The sequence below is a fragment of the Durio zibethinus genome, chromosome 6, assembly GCF_047325235.1.
Source record: "Durio zibethinus cultivar Kanyao isolate XHJ-2024 chromosome 6, ASM4732523v1, whole genome shotgun sequence".
NCBI classification, from domain to species: domain Eukaryota; kingdom Viridiplantae; phylum Streptophyta; class Magnoliopsida; order Malvales; family Malvaceae; genus Durio; species Durio zibethinus.
Window position 1 is genome coordinate 27,019,384 of NC_143167.1, and position 24,559 is coordinate 27,043,942.

The 24,559-nt window shown below is 32.4% G+C and overlaps 1 protein-coding gene and 1 pseudogene across 6 annotated transcripts; one reads left to right on the top strand and one right to left on the bottom strand.

Moving 5' to 3' along the window:
- Positions 1-271: 271 nt before the first annotated feature.
- LOC111285942 (ArfGap/RecO-like zinc finger domain-containing protein) lies at positions 272-6,098 on the top strand. 5 transcript variants are annotated; one of them, XM_022875652.2, is made up of 13 exons: positions 427-1,245; positions 1,485-1,546; positions 1,710-1,797; positions 1,875-1,936; positions 2,012-2,105; positions 2,329-2,796; positions 3,327-3,902; positions 4,037-4,201; positions 4,274-4,381; positions 4,475-4,555; positions 4,883-5,051; positions 5,135-5,180; positions 5,559-6,098. In XM_022875652.2, exons 1-13 carry the CDS (start codon positions 1,141-1,143, stop codon positions 5,695-5,697), a joined length of 2,163 nt encoding a protein of 720 aa, XP_022731387.2. In that variant the 5' UTR covers positions 427-1,140; the 3' UTR covers positions 5,698-6,098. The 5 variants fall into 5 exon arrangements, with proteins under 5 accessions (XP_022731390.2, XP_022731387.2, XP_022731389.2 ...); XM_022875654.2 differs by having other exon boundaries at positions 466-1,245; positions 3,327-3,731; XM_089762447.1 differs by having other exon boundaries at positions 466-1,245; positions 2,024-2,105.
- Positions 6,099-16,231: 10,133 nt separating this feature from the next.
- Positions 16,232-17,866, bottom strand: LOC111285662 (molybdate transporter 1 pseudogene; annotated as a pseudogene). Its single transcript, XR_016342970.1, has one exon. The product of XR_016342970.1 is annotated as a molybdate transporter 1 pseudogene (transcript).
- Between the last annotated feature and the right edge of the window lie 6,693 nt (positions 17,867-24,559).

Genomic DNA, 24,559 nt, shown 5'->3' on the forward strand with positions numbered 1-24,559 from the left:
TATTTATTTTTATTTATCTTATCAAGGAAAGCCTTAAGAGTGTTTTTGTTGGTGTAAAAGGAAAAGATAGAAAGGGTAGAAAAATAGAAAGAAAATAAATTTTGAGTATGTTTGGTATAAGAGTAATATATTTATAGGATTAATCATTATATTTGGATTTTTTATTTTAATTTTAAAAAAAAAAAATCATATAATTTTTATTATTTATTATTTTTCAACTCTAATGAATGAAAAAAAGTTATATATATATTTTTTATTTTTATTTTTTAACGAAGCACGCAAATATATATTATTTATTTTTCTAATTTTCTCTTCTACTCTTTCATCTTTTGATTTTTTTATTCACAAGCAAGGCCTTTTAGTTCTTCTGACCAGTGACTTCTCTCCTGATGATTTTTGGCTTGAAAGCCTAAACTTGTTTCCTGCGGCCGTGAAGGCCAAAAATGTTATAGTTAACTATACCTTAGGTTACGCTCAAAATAAAAAAAAAAAGTACATGTTGGTTTCTTTTTCCGAATAAACTGCTGGTTTTTTTTTTTTGGTAACACAGTGGCAAAAATTGACAAAGGGGAATCCGCCGTTTGACGCAAAAAGATCTGACCTGATTCTTTTGGTTATGCTTTTTTATTTGGCCAATGCTTCTTTCTTGACGTTGAAATAGAAAATGCAACGAAACATTGGTGGATTATTATTTTATATGAAGCTTCTTTTTGTTTTACCCTTTATTAAATGAAAAATCTCTATATCTAATGGATAGAATAATCATCCAAATATTTTAACCTAAAATGGCTCTACAAAAGCGGAATCTGAGCCAACTTCTACGGCTCAAAACGGTCATCTAACCTTTTTTCCCGGCAAATTTCCCTGTCTCTTTCACACCTTTCTCTGTCTTTCTTTCTCTGTTTTATCTCCATTCTCATTTACCTGCTTTCTCTGCCTAATAATTATTCATTTATGCCTTCTGGTTTGTTTTCCTGAGAAAAGTTTAAATAAGGTTGTTTTCTCAATTTACCAAATGAACTGAGCATTATCATGTTGTTTTCTATCAAAGCGATTGTATCTCGAATGATTTGGGATTCTGATTCTTTTTGGTTGAAGGAGGGATAAATTTTCTTTTTCTTTTTTTTTTTTTTTGAGAAAATGGTGAATAAGAAGAAGATAAAGGAAGATGAAAAAATCGAGAGGACGATTCGGGCTCTTCTCAAACTTCCCGAGAATAAACGATGCATCAATTGCAATCTTTTGGTATGCTTTTCGTTTTCTCTTCTTCACACTTAGATATTCTATTTGTTATATATATATAGATATATATATATATATATATATTTCAAGTTTCATGGTTTTTATGTATGGAAATCATCAAAAGCATTAGACTGTAATTTCCATGATTCTAATTTTCCCTAAATTTCTTGTTGATAGCATTGAAATATGAATTTTAAAGCAAATTCAAGTCTTAACATTAATTAATTCTCTGTTCTTGGCAGGGTCCCCAATACGTTTGTACCACCTTCTTGACTTTTGTTTGCACCACTTGTAGTGGAATACAGTTAAGTTTTAGCATATATGTTTTCCTGCTTCTGTTACTTTTTCTAGAGTTAAATTTTCGTATTCGCTTTCTTATCACAATTAGAATGAGGTTCTTACAGGGTTGTAAAAAACTGCCCAGTTCAGTTCATATTTAACCATAAGCGTTGTTTAAACTATTTCAGTAGGGAATTCACTCATAGGGTGAAATCTGTATCAATGGCTAAATTTAGTGAAGAAGAAGTGAGTGCTCTTCAAGCAGCAGGAAATGAGGTCTGTATGAATAGTCAACAGTGATATGGTTGCTTTCAGTTTTTTATTATCTAATTTGTTTCTCATTTGTTTCGCAGCGGGCTAGACAAATTTACTTCAAAGCATGGGATCCTCAACGTCATTCTTTTCCTGACGCCAGGTTATCAAGCATCTTTCTTTAGTTTTTTGATGCTCCATTGGGAATGTGTCCTGATTCACGTATGTTTGCTTTCAGTAATCTTCATAGGCTCCGAGATTTCATCAAGCATGTCTATGTGGATAGGAAATACACTGGTGAGAGGAGTGACAGGCTTCCAAATCTGAGATTGGTAATTTTTCCGGTTAACATATGTATAGATTCTAGTTTGTTATCATTACTTCTATCGACTCGTTGTTGCCAATATTGATCAGCTTCTAATTTTATAAGTGGCTAGTTCAACAAGTTGAGGACACGTTAATTTTGTGCTACTGACATTGTCAACACATTTTTGGTTGCTCTCACAGTCAGATGCCACTCCAATGTTTTTATAGATTCTTGTACATATTATACAGGTACACAGGGCAGATTCCTCTGAAAGCAAGAAGGTCAGTGTGTTTAGTGGTAGATCCAAAAGTCCACTTTATGAAGATAGACATGAATGGAGTTCTAATGAAGGATCTAGTACTGCTGGAAGAAGTGATACTGTTAGGGGTGTCTATAATGAGACAAGAAGTCCGCGATACGCCCAAGAAAATTCAAGATATGGAGGTTCCCGTAGAAACCCTGTGTGCATTGAGATTGTTGATAACAGGATCCGATATGATGGTTCTGGAAGTGTGAGGCAAAAAGATAATCACAGCTTTTCGCATAGAGAACCTGCGACACGAAGCGGGTTATCTGACCACCAAATAGATCGGTCTAGGTCTCTAGTGGTGCACCCAGTTAGAGATATTTTGGGGGAGAATGCTCCTGCTCTACAGGTGGGTGAATATTCAAAAGAAAAAGCTGGAAGGGATCCTGATGGTTCTGCTAAAAACCAGGTGACATTATTGCTACTTTTTTATTTAAATATGGCTTTAACAGTGTTCCCTTTTAGAGGTTTGTTGTTTATTATTCTTTTATTTTGTTTCTAAGAAACACAATTGCTTACGTTTACTTAACCATGTACAATGATGACTCAGAAGTTTAGAATAAGCAAGTGCACAATCTGCAGAAGGTGTAGTGACTACTTGTAAACTATGCTGAGCCTCGGTATTTTTTCCTTATCAGAGTTTCTTCTTGTTATCTCAAAAGGGATGTTTGTAATTAAGTTAGGAAACTCTGCGTAGGATTTCACGTGCATATTTGAACCATTTATTTAATATTTGTATGCTTAATACATATAAATAGATTTGTGCATGAACTGGTTTCATAGAGTACAGTTTTGAATTGTGCCCATGAGAACCTGTGGATACTTTTTATTTGTAGTTTTGCAGTTTGACTTTTGTTACATGATTTTATTAATTTGGCAGCTTATCATACTCTATTTCGATTTCTCTGCACTTAATCCTGTTATTTTGTCACTTTGCAGAAGATGGCGTCATCTGGTGACATGGAAAGTTTGATTGATTTCAGTATGGATTCTGAGCCCTCTAATGCTGTGGCAGCACCAAATATGCAGCAAGTGCCTCCATCAAGTGATGGTGGTAACCAGTCTTCAGATGAACTCTCTTCAAATGGAAAAGCACCTCCTGCCACCAATGTGAATGCTTTGGAATTTTTACTATTTGATCTGTCAGCTCCATCTGTGGTAGCTGTTGATAATGCCTCTGCAGTACCAGGCACAGCAGGTGCTCCATCAACTGCATCTGGACAGAACATTTCATTAGACAGTGTCTCTCTATCAGCACCTACAGAACAGTTTTTTGCATTGACAAGTACCGTTGGTTCTTCAACAGTTCCACTGGTTATAAATATCCCACAAAAACCTTCCAATGTGAGCCCTCTTCAAGGCTCAACTGATATTAATAGCGATTACACTGTCAAAGCTCCTGAGAGGCATGTCTTTCCCATCGTGCAAAAACATCAGTCTTCTATGTTCTCTGCTTCTGATAATAGCTTTTCTGCACAACGAAGTACTAGAACAGTTGAAGCATTGAATAGCCAGGTTATCATTGGAGTTGATTAGAAGTTGGAGGAAACTATAAATAAACATGAAGAATATACCCCTGTATTTTAATAAAATTTGGTGTGAATTCCATTTCACTTGCTAACCCTGTTGCTTTCTGTTCATGTTTTCAGCATGGTACTTCACCGTTGATGCATAATCCTAAAGAATCTTCCAATGTAACTACTGAACAATCATCTCAAGCCAACTCAAAATCAGCTGAAGAAACAAGTTCTGAAGTTGGAGTGCAGCCTCTTTCAGCAGAAACAAAGTCTACTGGAAGAAAGGAACTTCCAGAGGTGATGCTTTTGTCTTCAATTGTCTCAAATATTTATGAATTTTCTTAACAGTATATGCTGCTCTCTCTGCAGGATCTCTTTACTGCAAGCTATATGTCAGCCCCTGCAGCAGTTTTGGGTTGGCAAAATGGTCCACCACATGGAACGCGATTTGGCTTGCAGTATTATCCTAATGCAATGGTATCTTGGCTCTAGGAATTTCGAATTCTGTAACTTCTATGTTAATGCTTGCTTGATATTTGGAGATGTTAAAATGTATGTATATGTTTACAGCATGATGCAGCATTTCCAAGCAGTGCAAAGGCAAATCCATTTGATCTTAACAGTGAAACGACTCCAGCTCAAGCCCCTTCAGTAGGCACCACATACAACTTATTGCACACTTTTATCACTGCTTTTTTCTTCTTAATATTTTAAAAGATAAAAGTTGCCTCTGCTCCCCTTTTCTACTTTTAGTTACTTTAATGACGTGTTATCTATTTAGTTGATAACCATCATTTTATGAATACCATAATAGTTTCATAATAAAAACTTTTTGATTGAAGGTTTCAAGAGTTCTTATTCTTGTTCTGATACACTGGCATGGCATCCATTTCTCCAAAAATATTAATATCTTTTGTCTCTGAGTGCACTTGCTATAACCTTCAAATTTACATGTGTCAGTTGTTATTTGTTCTATAGTTTCCCTCAATGGCATCTTTGCTAGGAGCCCTCACTAGCGTCCAAGATTCTACTGGCTTGTCTCATACACCCAGTGTTGATTCCCATTCTTCAGGAATGGCATCTCAGTCATCATATCTTGCATCTTTGATGACTCCAAAGTCACCTTTCACATCGTCTATGCCTTCTAGTAAATTAAATTCTCCTCTAAATATGCTAAATTTTCATATTAATATGGTTTTTATTATGCTTATGATGAGTTTATGATCTTAGGTGCGTACGTGGGAGATCAATCACGCATTGGTGTGCCACCTTCGAGGTGACATTTCAGTCTGGCTGTCTTATATTATCTGCATGCATCACATAGTCCTAAGACAGAAGTTAAAAACATGCCAGTGTAAATAAAATTTAGCTAAGGTCTAAAAGTTGGACGATGCTTTCCTATAACTGGATATCTAGGCCAAAAGCGTTGCAGGCATAACAGTAGTGTGTTCCTTCAGCCAGCATGCATGTTAAGCTTAAAAAGAATAGAGTTTAAAACAACAAGTTAATAACTTTGTGAATGGATCTCTTTTCCTTTCCCTCTCTCTCCATCACCAAGTATTCTCTCTGTATATAATGAACTTTTGTGGCTAAGGTTGATATGAATTTCTCTGTTAAAGAGATATATAGTTAAGATTTTGTATTATCATCGCAGACCACAAGGAATTGGTGGCTTCGGCAGTGATGAATTTACTTCGGGCTCCTTAAATACAACTCAGAGACCTAAAGGAGGACACTCAGCATCTAATCCTCCAACCTCTTTTCATACGACGGGGGCAAATCCATTTGGATAAAGGAATAAAAAGACCTAGTCCTACTTCCATTTTTTTTGCTTTGAGCGTCCAAAAATCCAAAACAAAAGTCAGGCTCTTTTTCTAGTTGAAAAATCGACAACAAAGGCTGCAGACTGATGATGATGTCTTCTGACTTCTGTATCTTTGACTGAGAGAACTACAGTATCAAAGATCTGAAAGACGCATGAAATGGACCATTCTGGACCAAGATGTACATTCTCAAGACTAATCCTTCATGTAAATTTCTCATTGCCATTACTTCTTTCATTTCTTCTTGCTTGGTTTGATCCCCCTCCTTTTCCTTTTCTTCAGGCAATTTATCTGATGTAGTCACCATTTTGTATACATATCACCTGAATTCCAAAAATGTTAATAATGATCCACTTAAATACCTTTATAAATTTCTAAATTAATAAATTTATTTTTAAATATCTAATTTTTATTAATTTATTTAAGTTTAATTTAAATAAATTAGAATTAAAAATAGAGTTTATAAAAAATTAAACTTTTTTAAATTTTAATTTTAAAAGTGTTAAAAAGTGATTGACTAAAATATCTTAAATAAAATTTTTAATAAATTTTAATTTTTTATTATTAGATTTTTTTTATAATTAGACTAAAAAATGTTAAAAGTTTTTTATTAAACCCTTAATAAAATTTTAATTCCAAAAATATTAAAAATAATAGATTAAAATATCTTTAGTAATTTTTTATAAAATTTAATTTAAATGATTTTAATTTCATTATTAAACTCTTTTTTTATAAGTAGAATAATTTTACACAAATTAAAAATACAAATAGAACAATATAAAAGCTTGATGTGCATAAGAATAACATAATTATATGAAATTTATTTATTTATTTAGTTGTGTAAAAACAATTGTATATGCAGTTTATATTGATAAATAAATTCATTAAAAATAATAATAATTAAGTCATTTAAGCATTTTTTGCTATTTTTTGCCTTTTTAATTTTTTGTTTTTAATATATTAACTATATATGTATGATAATGATTTTATTATTTATATGTTTATGAGTTGATCATTTAATCATTGATAACATAATTAAATCTTTTTAGTCTCATGAAATAGTTCTTTATAAATCTTTTTTGTCTCTTGAAATAGTTCTTTAATATATCATTTTTATACTTTAGTATGACCTTTATAATTAATTTCTCTTTTATATTTTTTCTTTAGAATTTCATAATTGATTTCCATGAACAAAAACTAATATTAAGTCAAATGCAAATCACTTGCACCTTTTTCACAAAAAATTAGCATTATGTGATTCATTGAACATTTTAAGTGGACTTTTCGTCTGTAGAATTAGATAATTCAGAAGATGGTAGAGCTACCAATAGTTTAATATTGGATCCCGTCAAATTGCTATGAGAACTGTTCATCCTTGATTAAAACAATAATTGATTTAATTTTCTCTCAATTTTTATCTTATTAAGTTTATATATGATTAATTTATATCTAAAAATTATTTAATCTTTTTCAATCATATTAAATTGCTCACTTTTTTTTTGTCATCCAAGTGATTGAACGCCCTAACGTGAATTATTTTAACTAAAAAATTATCAAGTGAGGTAAAATTAATAGTTTTTGGTGAATTCTTTTAAGGTGTGACAAAATATATTAGAAATATCTTTCGAATATGTTATGCTAAAATTATATTCATTCATGAAAATTTATATTATTAATGCTAAAAATAAAATCATTATAAATTATATAGGTATTATATAACAAGTTTGTTATTCTTAAAATTGAAATTTTTTTAATAAAACATGAAAAGTACCAAGGTTAGGATTTTATTTTATTTTATTTTTTAAAATTATGTATTTTAATATTTTTATATAATAAAAATTTATTTACAATAAAATTTTTTAATAAAGAAAAATTTTAAAATTTTTTATTGATAAAACGAATAATTATATTCAATTAATGAAAGAATCAATGAAAGATTATCCTAAATAAAAAAAATGAGATAAAAGATTAATTAATTATGTATAATTTCATCTTTTTTATATGACAAAGAAAGTTAATGCTATATGATGTTCAATAAAAAATATACAAATGTATTGGTTTTAAATTTCTTTAAGATTAATATAAAACTCTTTTATTTGAAAAATATTGTATACTCCTTCATTTTCCTCATATTAGTTTAAGAATATTCACAGTTATATAAAAAATTTTAAGATGCCATATTAGGTAATATTTGTTCAAATGAATTTAAATTTATCGAATTAATTATCATCATTACATGTAATATAAAAATATTATTATAAATTATAATTTAATTAAACTTAAAAGTGATTTAAAAGCATTCACTAGCAAAATTTATTTAATGAATCTTTATTTAATTGTGTATTTAGCATTTCAATCATTTTGAATTTTGACTTTTCACAATTTTAAGTTGGATTTTAAACTTAAGATTAATGACTAATTAGGTTGAGTCAAGTTTTATCTAATTCTATTCATAATGTACTCAATTATTTATTTATGTAACTGAACAAATTTGACTCAATAATTGATGCACGTTTTTTTTTATTTAAAAAACTGATTTGAAATTATTTTAAATCCAAATAAAAAATTATACTTAATTATTTATAATTGTAATTTTATTTTAGAAATATTTTTAAAATTAATTAACTACTTCAACCACAAAAACAATAAAAATAAGATATCGAAGATGAAGAAAAAAAAGCTTAAATAATGAAATTTTAAATTGTTATGAAAGATAGATAAGAAATATTAGATTTTTGATTGGGTTATTATTTAAATTTATATTTTGGTTATGTTCAATTATTTCGGATTTTAAATAACTCCTAAATTGTTAACTTTTAAAATCAATTGAAATCAAGTCAAGTTAATCCATTTTATAATTATGTGCATTATATTATTTTTAATTAAATTAAATTTTAAAATGAGTAAAATTTTATTTTTATTCAATTTGAGTTTTTAATTATTTTAAGTTTGAGTTGATTAATCTATGTTATTTTAGTTATACTTTTATGACATCGATAATAAATTTAAAAGTAGAATAAGAACAAAATACAATGAAAATTTAAGTGCAAAATTGATGGATATAGTAATAATAATTCTAAAAAAAAAATCTTTATATTCAAGTCTTATAGAGATTAAAAAATAAATATAAAGGATTTTGAAATTTGTATTGTAAAAATATTAATTTAGATCAATAAGTTTATAACCATTCATTTATTAATTATGTTATTGTTATATAAGTTAAGAAAAACATTTCATTAGAAAGAGATATCATAATTCATACTTACTTGAGAAGATAGCTTAGAGTTAAAGATTATTTGAGTTGTTATTATCCCGTACAATATTTTTTACTCTTTCCAAATGAAAAAGTTTATTGGTATCAAAATATCAAAAAAGTCATTTTGAATGATGTAAATAACAATAAAGTAATAATTAAAAATATACCATCCTTTTGTTTAGTACAAGAAAATCTCTACGAAAAATGCAAAGGTAATTATTGTGAATTTAATATTTTTTAAAATTATGATTTTTTTAATGTTTATAAATTTTATTTAATAAATTTGCTCACATTACTTTTATCGCATATATAACAAAAATTTTACTCAAAATTATATATTTAAAAATAAAAATATATAGCAAAATTTATTACTTCCATTAATGATAGAACACTTCAAAAATTTTAATTTTTTATATGCAATTGTACTTTGCTAATTGGTATTAAAACATATACAGCAATAATTCAATTTAATCATAATAATAAAGCTTATCTTAATGTATAACATTTTATCATGAATTAAAAAATTTAAAGAATCTCTTCAAAATATTGACTGTATATATATATATATATTGTATATATTAATTTAATTTAATTTTAATATTTGCATTAACATAAAAAGTTATGATTTTAACTTATAATTATGTGTTAAACTACTTATAGTAAATTAAAAGTATTTACTCATGCTTTTCAAATCATTTACATTTAAATTTTTTTCTTTTTCTTTCTTGCCCTTAGGAATTATATCATTTAGTATTCGTTGTGATTTTTTTTATATATACATAAATTAATGATAACATAGTAGTGAATAATTAATAATTGAAAACTTAAATATAATTAGTATAACTTAATAGTAATCATTGATAATTTAGTAATAAATTAGTAATTACTTAATAGTAAATAAATGATAATTTAGTAGTAAATTAAAAATTCATTATTAAATATATGATAACATAAATTTTATGAATAATTACCAAAATATATCATAAGTTATCAAAAGATTACTAAAATTGTATTAACGGTTATCAAAATTATATTATAAGTTATCAAAATTGTATCAAGATTATCAAAATTTTATCAAAGATTATCAAAATCAAAATTATATAAAAAATTATCAAATTGTACTTATATTATACTAAAATCAAAATCAAAATATTAGTATTTACTATTATTATAATAGATTCAAAAAAATTATTTATTAAAATAAAATTTTGAAGATAAAAATTACACGTGCGTGATGAATGTGCCAAAAACTAGTATTATTATAACCGACTATAATCCATTAAGAGATATTGCTACATCCTCATCCCTAAAATATGATAATTTTTAAAGGCTGATTAGTGGATTTTTATTTAGTTTGTATGGTAGACATTGTTCACTTATAAAAAAAACAAGACAAGATCCTTAACTTTGTCAATGTAATGTGTACTTATTCGTAAAGAATACAAGTGATGTGTCATGAGCCAACCTTGTATAGGGCCATGATCAGGACTTAGGTTACTATGAGCCACCCATGTATAGGGCCATGGCCGGGTAGATCCCTTGTACTAAGAAAAGTATCCCTATTTCAAACATTGTAATGGTTACTGGTAGTATAGCTCTAAAATCTCTAAGGCTCTTTAAGGGGGTGAGTCGGTAGCGTAGTGTTGCTACGCGAGCTTAGGCCACCCACCAAGGGCTGCCCCCTGGCCCTGGTGATGGTGGGAGGTCTCGATGTATGATTCTCGATTGTAATAAAACTCACCCCGATTGAATGTTTCGATTGTTGTCTCGATGTGCTTTTCTTTTTTTCAATGCGAATGTGCTTTCTTGTGTGTGTGCTTGAGATTGATCTCGATATATTGTGTCTTATTGTGAATGCTTGGGACTAACCATGGCTTATGGTTATTGGTTCAGATATCGATCTATTGAAGGTTGACTTGGTTGGGAACGCCCATTCAAGTGCCGCACGGTCTATTGCTTGTTGAAAGAAAGCTTAGTCCGTGACACGTGGTATCAAAGCAAGGTTGAGAAGTGCTAGAAAAATGGATGAGATGGCCACAAGTGGTGGACCCAATCATCAACAGAGAATCGAGAAACTTGAGGCCGCGGTGGCCGTAATGAAAACTCATATGACAACTAAAGATCGAGTGAGGGAGATCGAGACAACTGAGTAGGAGTTGTCCGATACTCTCCATAATGTGAGCGAAGAGGCTAGAGACGCTTTGAACATTCTCCAGAAGGAGTTTGAGGAGCTCAGAGCACAGGTGAGCATCCTACAAATGGCGGTGGCCAGATCGGGTTCGAGCTCGATGGAAAGGGAAAAAAAGCCCAAGGTGCCGGAGCCTCGATGCTATGAAAGGGCAAGGGATGCCAAGGAACTTAAAAATTTCTTGTTTGACATGGAACAGTACTTTCGAGCTGTACACACGGATTTAGAGGAAGACAAGATAGCAATGGCATCGATGTACCTCGCAGGGGATGCCGAGCTGTGGTGACGCTCCAAGTTTATCGATGACGAGTGCCCGATTAAGACTTGGATGGATCTGAAGCGAGAACTAAAAAACTAGTTTTTCTCTGAGAATGTGAAGTACATGGCTCGAAGGAGACTTCAAGAATTGGTGCAAACAGGAACGATGCGAGAGTTTGTAAGGAGCTTTTCTACCATGATGTTGGATATTCGGGACATGTCCGAAAAGGATAAAATGTTTTATTTTCTTGAGGGCCTTAAGCCTTGGGCGAGGACAGAACTACAAAGGCAGAAAGTGCAAGACGTGGCCACGACCATGGCTGCAGCTGAACGTCTCCACGATTACAATGATGGCTCTTCAAAACGAAAGAATCCTCTATCAGCTGGCAGTAGCTTTAACTTTGGAAGTGGGAGAAAGATGACTAGGTTGGATCGGCCCTTCAGTGGGGGATCAGACAGGAGGTCCTTTGATCGAGATAGTACCTAACCCAAGACAAGCAACGTAGGAATTTTCAAGCCTAGACAATCGTTAGCTTACTTTCTTTGCAAGGGATCGCATCGGGTGGCTGAATGCTCGCATAGGGGAGCCCTTAATGCCTTAAAGACCTCGTCTCAAGAGTCTGTAAAAATGCCAGAGAGCGTTGAAGAAACTGAAGAGGAGCCAGCTAGGATGGGTTCAATAAGGTTCCTCAATGCCCTCCGCACCCAGTTGAACACTATAAAGAAAGAGCAGAGTAAAGGCTTAATGTATGTGAACTTGACGATCAATGAGAAAATCACTAAGGCCATGGTGGATACAGGTGCAACCGACACTTTCATCACATCAGAAAAAGCAAAGAGGTGTGGTCTTCAGATTAGTAAAGATTGTGGACGAATGAAGGCGGTCAATTCGTCAGCCTTTGCGATCAGTGGAAGCTCCAAGAGTGTGACAACCCAATTGGGGCCATGGAAAGGGAAGGTTGACTTTACAGTTTCCCCCATGGATGACTTTGATGTTCTCGGATTGAACTTCATGATGTTGGCTCAAGTCATCCCTATCACCGTCATTAGTTGCTTGTTGTTCTTAAGGGAAAACCCGTGTGTGGTGCCAGCCAACATCTTACTAAAGAGTGGGAAGAAAATGATTTCAGCTTTGCAGTTCAAGAAAGGGGTAAAGAGAGGGGAACCCTCCTTTGTGGCTGTGCCGATTTACAAAAAAGGGTCGAAAGTAGAACCAATACCTGATGGTGTGGAAAAAGTGTTGGAAGAATTTAAAGAAGTGATGCCAAAGATGTTGCCTAAGATTTTACCCCCTCGACGAGCAGTGGACCATGAAATTGAGTTCTTCCCAGGAGCGAAACCCCCTGCTAGAGCTCCTTACCGCATGGCCCCACCAGAATTGGTCGAACTAAGAAAATAGTTAGACGAACTGCTACAAGTCGGGTTCATCAGACCATCGAAGGCTCCTTTCGGAGCGTCAGTACTGTTTCAAAAGAAGCATGATAGAAGTTTACGATTATGTGTTGACTACAGGGCCCTGAACAAAGTCACCGTAAGAAATAAATATCCTATCCCCCTTATAACAGACTTGTTTGATCAATTAAGCCGGGTCAAATACTTCTCCAAATTGGACCTGAGATCTGGCTACCATCAGGTCAGAATCGTTGAGGGAGATAAGCCAAAGACCACTTGTGTGACAAGGTATGATGCATTTAAATTTCTTGTTATGCCCTTTGGACTAACCAATGCTCCTGCCACATTTTGTACATTGGTGAATCAGGTGTTCCATGACTACTTAAACAAATTTATAGTCATCTATTTAGACGATATAGTGGTATATAACTCCACATTAGAAGAACATCAAGAACACTTGCGACAGGTACTTCAAAGATTACAGGATCACCAGTTGTACGTAAAAAGAGAGAAATGTGCATTTGCTCAGACCCAAATCCATTTTCTCAGTCATATTATCGAACGTGGCCACATTCAAATGGACATGGAAAAGGTTATGGCCATCAAAGAGTGGATAACACCGAAAAACGTTAGTGAGCTTCGCTTATTTTTAGAACTAGCCAACTATTATAGAAGATTTGTGAAAGGGTACTCTCGCAAGATCACGGCCCTCACAGAGCTATTGAAGAAGGAGCATAAATGGTGTTGGACGAGTGAATGCCAGGAGACCTTCGAGGGATTGAAGGATGCTATTATGAAGGATCCCATCTTAGCTCTCCCTGATATCGAAAAGCCTTTTGAAGTTCAGATGGATGCATCCGATTTTGCTATTGGAGGAGTGATTTTGCAACAACATCACCAAGTAGCATTTGAAAGTAGGAAGCTAAGTGAAGCTGAAATGAAGTATACGGCCCATGAAAAAGAACTCCTGGCGGTGGTTCACTGCTTGAGGGCTTGACGACATTACTTGTTGGGTTCACACTTTGTTGTGAAGATAGACAATACGGCAGTTAGCCATTTTCTCACCCAACCAAGGCTTACGGCAAAACAAGCTAGGTGGCAAGAATTTTTAATGGAGTTCGACTTTTATTTTGAGCACACTACTGGAAAGACTAATCAAGTGGTCGATGCATTGAGTAGATGAGTAGATTTAGCGGCCCTTAGGAGAATTACCCTAATGACGGCCAACAGAGCCACCACAGACATTCACAAGTTGATTGTAGATCACTTAAGGAAGGACCCACAAGCTTGTGCCATCCTGAAGCTAGTGAAAGATGGGAAGTCCAAGTACTTTGGCAAGAAAATGGGGTCTTATGGACCAAGGGGCCTCGAGTGTTTGTACCAAGAGCAGAAGGTCTGAGACAGATGCTGATGAGGGAATGTCATGACACACCGTGGGTGAGACACCCGGGCTGGCAATGCACTTTGGCGTTATTGAAACAATGGTACTATTGGCCTCACATGCGACAAGATGTGATGAACTATACGAAGACTTACCTCATTTGCCAGCAAGACAAGGTTGAAAGGAAAAAACTTACAGGCATGCTTGAACCACTACCAGTACCTGCCAAATCGTGGGAAAGCATCTCCCTCGATTTCATTTTCAGCCTACCCAAGGTTGGTGACCATTGAGCTATTTTGGTAGTGATCGATCGGTTCTCCAAGTACGCCACATTCATTCCCGCTCACAAGTATTGCACAGCGGAAGACATTGCTTGACTATTGTTCAAACATGTGGTCAAATACTGGGGCCTCCCTCAAAACATTGTCAGTAATCGAGATCCGAGATTCACGGGGTCCTTCTGGAGAGAACTTTTCAAGATATTGGGGTCTCAACTCAATATCTCCTTAAGCTATCACCCTCAAACCGATGGTCAAACGAAACGGTTCAACGAATTATTAGAGGAATACTTGAGGCACTTTGTTCAAGCCAATCAGAAAGACTGGCCTTCATTATTGGACGTGGCTTAACTTTGCTTTAATTCCAACAAAAGCTCTTCCACCAATAAAAGCCCATTTGAAGTGGTCACTGGACAATTACCAAGGCTACCCCACACTTCCTTGAAATAATATGGAGGAAAAAATCTGAGACCCTTCAATCTCAGCAATGAGTGAAAATAAAACACAGAGATTGCACAAGCCTACCTGGAGAAAGCATCAAAACGGATGAAAAAATGGGCAGACAAGGGTCGTAAGGCTCAACAATTTCAAGTTGGTGATTTGGTTCTTGTCCGACTAGTTCCTGAATAAACCAGGTTCTTAAGAAAGAGAGATCGTAGACTGGTGCACAAATATGAAGGTCCAGTAAGGGTCCTTTCCAAGGTGGGAAATGCTTCTTACAAAATCGACCCATCAAAGTGGATGAAGGTGCACCCAGTATTTCATGTGAGCAACCTGAAACCTTTCCATGCAGATCCTACAGATGTTAGCCGAAGGGAGCCAACCAGAGCTGCCATCACCATGAAGCCACCCTCAAAGCGTCGAGTCGAAGAGATCTTAGCTGACAGGGAAACCAAGATATCTCGAAGACTAGTTCGGGAGTACTTAATGAAGTGGGAGGGATTAGGACTAGAAGAAACCAGCTGGGAGAGAGAACACGACCTCCAGAGATTTCAAAGGAAGATCGAAGATTTCAAGCCAGCAAGTCGACAAGGACGTCGATAGAATAGGTGGGGGAGGATGTCATGAGCCAACCTTGTATAGGGCCATGACCAGGACTTAGGTTGCCATGAGCCACCCATGTATAGGGCCATGGCCGGGTAGATCCCTTGTGCTAGGAAAAGTATCCCCATTTCAAACATTGTAATGGTTACTGGTAGCATAGCTCTAAAATCTCTAAGGCTCTTTAAGGGAGGTGAGCCGGCAGCATAGTGTTGGGCTGTCTCATCGGTTGCTATGCGAGCTTAGGCCACCCACCAAGGGCTGCCCCCTTGGCCCTGGTGATGGTGGGAGGTCCCGATGTATGATTCTCGATTGTAATAAAACTCACCCCCATTGAATGTCCCGATTGTTGCCTCGATGTGCTTTTCTTTTTCTCGATGCGAATGTGCTTTCTTGTGTGTGTGCTTGAGATTGATCTCGATATATTGTGTCTTATTGTGAATGCTTGGGACTAACCATGGCTTATGGTTATTGGTTCAGATATCGATCTATTGAAGGCTGACTTGGTTGGGAGCGCCCATTCAAGTGCCGCACGGTCTATTGCTTGTTGAGAGAAAGCTTAGTCCGTGACACGATGTGTGTTTTCAGCGTTAGATTGACTTTGGCATAATGAACAACCGTGGGAGGGATAATGTATTCTTGCATTTACAAAGGCGGGTGAACAGTCTGGGGAGGGCTTGTCTCAACCAACATATAAAAAGACAGGATCATAGAGAATATGCTGTGCATTGGTTCTGTTTTCTTTCTTTTCTTTCCTTCTTTCGGGGTTTGGATTTTGAAAGCCAACAAAAAAGGGACAAAAAAGAGAAAAGAAAAAAAAAACTTATTAAATACTACTACCAAGGAAATTCAATGAAATAACATAGACTTATTAAGTTCTTTCAGGCGTTCTTTATTCAAAGCTGAAATAAAAAACATGATGTTATGGAGTCCCACGAATGCAAACTGTAGAGCTGGACTGATCTCTGCTCAAGTTCCTTAGCCTAAGAAGCACGTGCACTACCATTCCACAAACAAAGCCAAGTGCTGCACTTGAGCCTACAAGGGAAATTGCTGTGCATATTAATGTCACAAACGACTCTTCCTTGGAATTCATGTCCCTGCTAGTCATCGCTAGTTCAATCCCTGCAAATAAGAGTAAAACACCCAAGAGGCCAACGGGAAACTGGTGCAAAATAGTCACTAAAGAAGTTCCTAATACCAAACCCAGGACCATTTTGGCTGCCCCAAGAATGGCTACACAACCGCCACTCCTGCCTCCAAACTTGTACTGCCCAGCTAGTCCACCTGCACCATGGCAGCATGGCATGGCACCAAACCAGCAACCCACCAAGTTCATTAGCCCGACAGTTATCGAAACCGAGGTGGCTGAGAATTCCCTTCCTGGAAAAAGATCTGATGATAACTTGCAGACTGCAATCACTGAGTTTAGTACTGATAAAGGCAGTTGGGGAATCGTACCCTTGATAAAACCTTCCTTCCATGCATGACTAGTTATTTGCACAACTTCTATAGAAGAAGGTCCAAATTTAATGTCATTCACCACTTTAGGCCCTCGTATGAATGCCAAAACTACACCTAACAAGAAAATGATAGCAGCTGAAGGAATAGTAGCCATGATTTTCCTGATTCTTTTTCTTCTCATATTCCTTTCTTCATCAACATTAGCATCTCGTTCATTTCTTTCTCCGCCTGCACCATTAACAACAATTATGAAACAAGCACAAACAATAGCCAAAATCAATCCATCCAATCCCAGCCAATGCCTATTCCCTCGAGATTTTGACTTGGAAAAATCCTGAACCTTTCTAATGTAATTAACAGCAGTCATAGCAAACGATAAGCCTTGTGACAGCTGAATTCCCCTAACAACAGATAGAGGTATCAGTTTGTACGCTAGCTGCATCAACCCTGTAGCACCCAAAACCAACAAAATTGCACCAGTACAAATTCCAGCTGCCATAATTTCCGGGATATTAAAATCCGAACCACTAGATATGGCTACTGCTGCAATCGACTTCATGGGTTGGACCGGCATTGGAACACCATATATGGCGCCAGTGACAATGTTGTAGGCACCAGTGAGTATTAATGTGGTGCCTAGATTAAGGTCCTTGGCAAGTGTCAAGGCCAACACAATAGGAATATATGTGCCCAAGTCTCCCATGGCACCATTCAATTCTGCCCATTTGGATTGAAAAACAAAGTTGTTTTTCACTTTATGAATTATGTTGGTTGGTAAAGGAGAGGTGGGGTTGCGGCTGGGAGGTGTTTCAGCTAGGTTTTCAGGGGTTTGGGGGTTTTGAGATTCCATGGCTGAGAACTATACCAGTGACTAGAGAATGAGAATGGAATGTGGGTTTTATAAAGGTGACGGCTTAGCTGGTGGAGGGGAGATTGACTGGCAGAATTTTATTTACAACCCTATTTTTATTCTATCCATTCTGTTATTAAATATATCTTAAATTTTAACTTAAATTTTTTATTTTTGCTAAATACATCTCATCCTTCAACAATTGATTTTCCCTTCATACCCTCAATATTTTTTCTTTTTTCTTTCTTCTCTCTTTAATCTCAACCCAAATTAATCCTAAATCCATCAAATTAACTCTAAAATTATATGTTTTTTAGAGTTTTCTTTGATTAAAGTAAGATTTCGACATTTATTTCATTTGATTTGATTTAAATGTATGCAAAATTAGATTAAGATTTACGAAATAGATTATGTAGAATTTAAACTTTTTGAAAATTTATTTTCAAAAAATTTTATTTTTAAAAATACAACATAAATTTTAAAAATTTATTTACAAAAATATATCATAAATTTTAGAAGTAAAATTTTGAAATTATGCTATATTCTCGGAAATGAATTTTCAAAAACATAAAAATACCATATTTGACTAGGTATATGAGAAAGAAGAATAAAAAAAAAAAAAAAGAAGAAAAGAGAAAAAAAAAAGAATAAAGTAAAATTATATTTTATTAAAAGATAAATTTGATATTTACTATATGAATATTTTTTTAAAAAAATTGATGAAATATAAAAAAAAATAAAATTGGATGATATATTTAGAAGCCCCTTTTGACTGTCCTTTTGGCTCATGAAAGGCCGCTATTTCATATAAAATATGTGCCGCTAGTTGTGGCGTGAAGCATCTTGTGGTGACCTAGAAAACCTTAACAAGTTCATTTGATGCGACCGAAAATTCATATACTAAAACATATTCCCAAAATGACAGCACAAGGAATTATAGATTAGAGAATAAGAACCATAATCTATTGAAAAATTAAAAACATAAAAGATTTAAATCCACCTTTAACGATTGAAACATAACATGAAGCAATTCTATTCTTGAGAATTTCCCTTTAATTCTTGGCTTTCATTAGTTGGTGATGTGTGACAGCAATATTCAGAATAAATTTTCGGGAATCTTATCACAACTATATCTACGACTCTTCAAGATAGCTTTGGATTTTCTTTTTAATTGGCCCATAGTTTTTAGATTTAACAAAGTTGGTAATGAAATGCCTACTACAAGGGAATATGGCAGTGGGAGAATTTCATAAATCCAATGTGACATTTTCCAATTCCATGTATTCATCAAATTCCCATTTGCCTTACAATCTGATTTTCGATCTTTCTTTTATCTTGGATTAGGCCTCGTTTGTAATCACTTGTATCTTGAGTGAGAGGGTAATTGCAATAAAAGTTTGTGCTAATTGCATTGGATATTCATTTGGATGTTAATGGTGAGGCGTGTTTGGTAGCTTTTAGTCACTGAACAATTTAGGTTTAATAATCTGTCGACCATTTTTTTTTTTTTTTGGGTGCTTTTTCTTTTCTCTTTTTAAATGATATTGTAATTAAAAAATTTTTATAATGTTTTTTTATTTTTTTGCATTTTATTTTTATTTAAAATAGTAAACTAATTTTGTTAATTTAATATAATAAAAATATTATTTGAAATTATTATTTTTAATTATTTATTAATAAAATTATTATTTGATATAAAAATTATTTAATATTTTTATAATTATTTATTAATTATATATATTAAATCATTTAAAATTTTTACTATATACAATTTTTATTTTAATACTTTTAATAATCATTTTTTTTATTATAATTTACATCATTGTCATAATTGCTTTTGTATTCAAACACATATCTCACTATTAATTTTAATCTTATCACTTATTTATTATAATAATATCTCACTATTAATTTTAATCTTATCACTTATTTATTATAATAACTAATTGTACCTTCATAACTATTACAAATCAATTTTATTTTTCATCTCAATAAATCCTAAGAATCGGTGAAAAGTTATGATTCATAGACTTCATTCATCCAAAATGCTACTTTGTATTTTTTTTTTCTTTATTCCTGATTAAAAGAACATTTAGCTATACTAAAAAAACATTCCGGCTTACAATCAAAAGGGGACGGGAAATTTTATTTACATTCACCAAAACACTTTTTAAATATCATATTTGAAAAATAATTCTCTATTTTTTCTAAATACACTCCATCTTAACAACATCACATTTCCCTTCATACTCTTTTCATCTCTTCTTCATCCTCTCACTTTTAATCCAAATTCAATCCAAACTTAATTTTAAAACCAGCAAACCAACCCCTAAATCACAATTTTTTTAGTTTTTCGTTCACTATAGGTAAGATTTTGAGATTTTTGTTCTTTAATTTTATTGAAATTGTGTGAAAGTTAAAATTTTATGAAAATTTTTTTCATTGAAATCGTGCTTCTAAGAAATGGATTTCCAAGAGCCTTTTAATGCTTTTAAAAATCCATTTTGAGAGTTTCGAAAGCTATTCAAAAATGGATTTTTAAGTGCTTTTTATAGATCTTGAAAATGGATTTCCGGGGTCTTAAATGTTAAATGAAGTGTGAATAGGATATAAAGTTTATTTGTCAAAATTGTGCTTTTCAAAAATGGATTTTCGAAAGCTTTTAAAAAAGCTTTTGGAAATATATTTTTGAGAGCTTTGAAGGCTATTCAAAAATTTGAAAACTTTGAAGGTTTCTCGATTTGAAGGCTATTCAAAATTTTGAAAACTTTGAAGGTTTCTCGAAAATGGATTTTCGAGAGCCTTTTAAAACTCTTGGAAATAGATTTTCGAAAGTCTTAACATGGGGTGTAAAAAAAGTAAAATTGTAATTTATTAAAAGATAAAATTGGTATTTTATATATGAATATTTTTGAAAAAAAAATATGTTAGAGTGTGAATAAAAAGTTGAATGGTGTATTTAGAGCCATTAAAAAAGAACTTGATCGGTGATACTAAAACAAACTAGTCTAGAAGCACTAGCAAATGTTAAGGCCTTGTATATAAGGGTGAGCATGATTTGTGACAATCATGAAGTTAGTATTATAGATTATTCATATAGGTTTGGTTTTAAAATTTTGGCTAAACACTCAATTAAGGATCAAACATTTCGATGTTTTCTCAATTAAAAATATCAATTTTAATTTAATTCAATGTAGGACTAAACATTTTCGGATGTGTTCAAATTAGGATTGCATGACGGCAATGACTTGCATGGTCATTAGGTTTATTTTACCATTAAATTATTATTTTTTATTAATTAAAAATGCTTTAAACCCAAAATTAAACATAAAAGCCTAGAAACCGAAAACCAATAACCCCTCATAAACCCAAATGGCCGACTACCACTATAGCCACCATCGACCATCAACCTTCTTCGTCGAAATGAGCCCAAAATTTATCCACTAATCTATCTTGGCTCTTTCATTCATGTTATCTACATGAATTTTATAACAAACACTTGAAAATGCTTAGATCTGCAAAAAAGACCCACCATTTCAACCCCAAAAAAATTTACTTCCTTTGCTCCAAACAATTCTATTTTTCATTATGTTTTTATCCTCCACCTTTCCTTCATTTTCGCACTTCCAAAATGCTCCAAACTTTTCATCAATCATTTGTACTTTTTTCTTGTTCAGATAAAGATACAAAGATTAAAAAAAGAAAAGCCAAAATCTCTTATATCTAACAACAACAAAAAAACTAAAAAAATACATAAAAAAACATATCCCTAAAAGGAGAACAACTGCACCAAAGCAATAGGATCAATAAAAAGAAAAAAAAAACAAAAATAGTACTGAAATGGGAAAGTAGTTTGGGTATTTTAGGTTGTTTTGGGTCTAGATTTTTGGTGAAAAAGTAGGTCTCAGCTTGAAAAAACAAATATTAAGAGGAGAAGTTGTTTAACATGTGGAAAGAAAGCATATTTTCAAGTTTTAAGTTGTAACTTAAGTCTAGATATGGGCGATTCTATGTTATTTCGGACAAAATCAAACACGAATTTGAGACTAAAAGATCGAGAAGAATATCTAATAAAATTTTAGGATCAAAAGGTGACCGACTTGTGGTAGCTTACATGGCCAACACAATGGTGATGATTGAAATCCAAGCATCTTAGTTTCTAGTGGGTTTCATTTTTAGAGAGAAATGCTATCTCTCTTTCCTCTCTCTCTCTTTCTCTCTTTCTCTCTCCTCTCTCTCTTTCTCTCTCTTTTATTAAAGAAAGATATAAATGTAAAAAATGAAGGAAAAAAATTCTTTTTAGCCTTTATAGTAAAAAAATATATATATTCACTTTAGTTTAATATGCATTTGTCATACTATAGTGATGGAGCCCTACTTTGAACCAATTTGAAAACATTTAATTTTAAATTGAACCAAATTAAAAATGATATCCTTAATTGAAAAAAAAGTCCAAATATTATATCTTAAATTAAGCATTTAACCTAAAATTTTTAAATTACAAATCGATTCGTGTCTTTCTAAGACCACTGATCATTATAGAGAATCGGTCTAATGCAATCCTAAATCAATTTTAAATTTTAAAATTTTTTAAATATATATATAAATAAAAATATAATTACATAATTGAAATTCATGAATAACATTATAATTCAAATTAAAACTAAATATTATAAATTACAAAGTGTAAATTTATGAGAAAAAAGTTTTCAAATTCAAATAATGTAATACATATTTCTATTGACTTATGATAAAAAAAATTAACAAAAAAAGTAATAAGATACAAAGAAATATTAAAAACTAAATTATATACAAAAGCAAAAATTATTTTTTGTTCAAATATTGTTTATATTTTTTAAAAATGTATAAATCTTAATGTTTAATTATTTAGTTTGAACAATAAATATGTACGTAATATAATAATATCTATACTAAAAAAATTTGAATCATGAATCATTATCAAATTTTAAGATCATTTTAAACTCCATCTAAACTTATAGATATAGATAAAATGATTCTTGATTAATGTAGACATCGAATTTTGTTTGGATTGATCAAAATGGATCCAAATTGCATATGTATGTCCAATTTAAACTTATTCAAATATTTTGATCATGTTTATTGTTTAGAGAGTACAAGTATTATATATATTATTTCATTAATTAGTTTTAAAACAAAAGTAAAAAATAAATAAATAGAAAGCTTGAAAATTTTAAACAGCCATAATTCAAGCATTTCATTGTAGAAATTTTTTCTTGATTGTCCACCTTATCATTGTATAACTTAGCAGCACAATTCAAGGGATAAAAGTCTTATTCAAATCCTAGGAAATCTGGGATTTCTTCCCAAATTAGTTTTTTAACACCATGTTAAGATTGAGAGGAGGGGAAAGAATGGAAAGGAAAATAAAAAAAAGTAATGGAAGCATAAAAACCTTTTTTTTTTTGTTTGGATAAACTTTTAATTTAAAGAAAAGAAAAGAAGTAAAAATTCAATAACCTTTGATTTCCCTTATAATGCTCACTTTTTAATACTCTATTTTGGGGAAAAAACTAAGAAAAAAAAGTTGAAAAAATTTTATTTTTATAAAAAGATTATTATATCCAGGAGTACTTTAAAATCACAAACAATGAAAGGGTATAATTGAAAAAGATTATTACAATGAATCATTTCATTTCTTTTTCACTCTTTATCCAAACAATGGTTGTTAGAATACTTTTCCTTTTTTTTTCTTTATTAATTTTACTTATCCAAATAAATGGTACATATATCATTCTCTTTCCTTTAAAAAACTTTCTTTTCTTTTCTTTTATTTTATTAATATTTATCCAAACATTGTGTAAATTAAGCTTAAAAAATGAAGAGACAGGGGAATTGGAAGGCCATTTCTTTTGAAAAAAAACACATTACCTAAATCATTCAGCCAACACCATTTCCATCACCACAAAAAAAAAAAACCTAAACAACACTGCTAGGCCCATTTTCCACAACCCTCTGTCTGGCTCCCACCAAACTACAGCCAATACCACCGCTAAGCACCATCTCAATCAGCATGCCCACACCACCATACCTTACCCATTTGTAGTCTGCCTAAGCCTGTTATCACTATCAATCACCTCCATTCAAACTAACCTGCCACAATAAAAAACTCTTGCAATAATAAAAACCCACAGTCTCTCCCTAACACTAAAAAAAAAAATAAAAATCAGCCATATCCCTTTTTGGGGAACCACAACACCACAAATCCAAAAAATAACACAAAAAAAAAAATTTTTAAAAGGAAAATAGCTTGTAGTTTGGGTGATTTTGAGGAGTTTTGAGATTGCATTTTTGGGTGAGGAGAAAGGCTAGGAATAAGTGAAAGGCATAGTTTGAAATAGTAGCATTTAGGAGCAGCGAATGCGGTTTCAATGTTAAAATTGTGGGTTTTGGCTTAGATATAGGCAAATCCAATTGGTTTTTGGAAAAACTAAGGTTAGATTCATGATTAGAAGATTGAAAGAAGCAATGTAGTGATTTTTGAGTGAAAATCGACCATCAAAGATGGTGGCATACACGACAACTAGTCGTCCAATTTTGGGATTGTTGGGTTTTCCTATGGGTTGGTTTATTTTTAGAAAAAAGAACTCTTTTTTAGAGAGAGAATGGTTTAAACAAAAATGAACTATAAAAATCTACCTTTTATAGTGCTACAAAAAAAAAAAAAAAAACAAACATAAAACGA

Bases quoted from the DNA above. Each gene is read 5' to 3' on its own strand.
- LOC111285942 (XM_022875652.2), top strand. From the start codon at position 1,141: ATGGTGAATAAGAAGAAGATAAAGGAAGATGAAAAAATCGAGAGGACG. The intron at 2,106-2,328 runs GTAATTTTTCCG...CATATTATACAG, and splicing joins GGCTTCCAAATCTGAGATTG to GTACACAGGGCAGATTCCTC. The intron at 5,181-5,558 runs GTGACATTTCAG...TTATCATCGCAG, and splicing joins ATTGGTGTGCCACCTTCGAG to ACCACAAGGAATTGGTGGCT.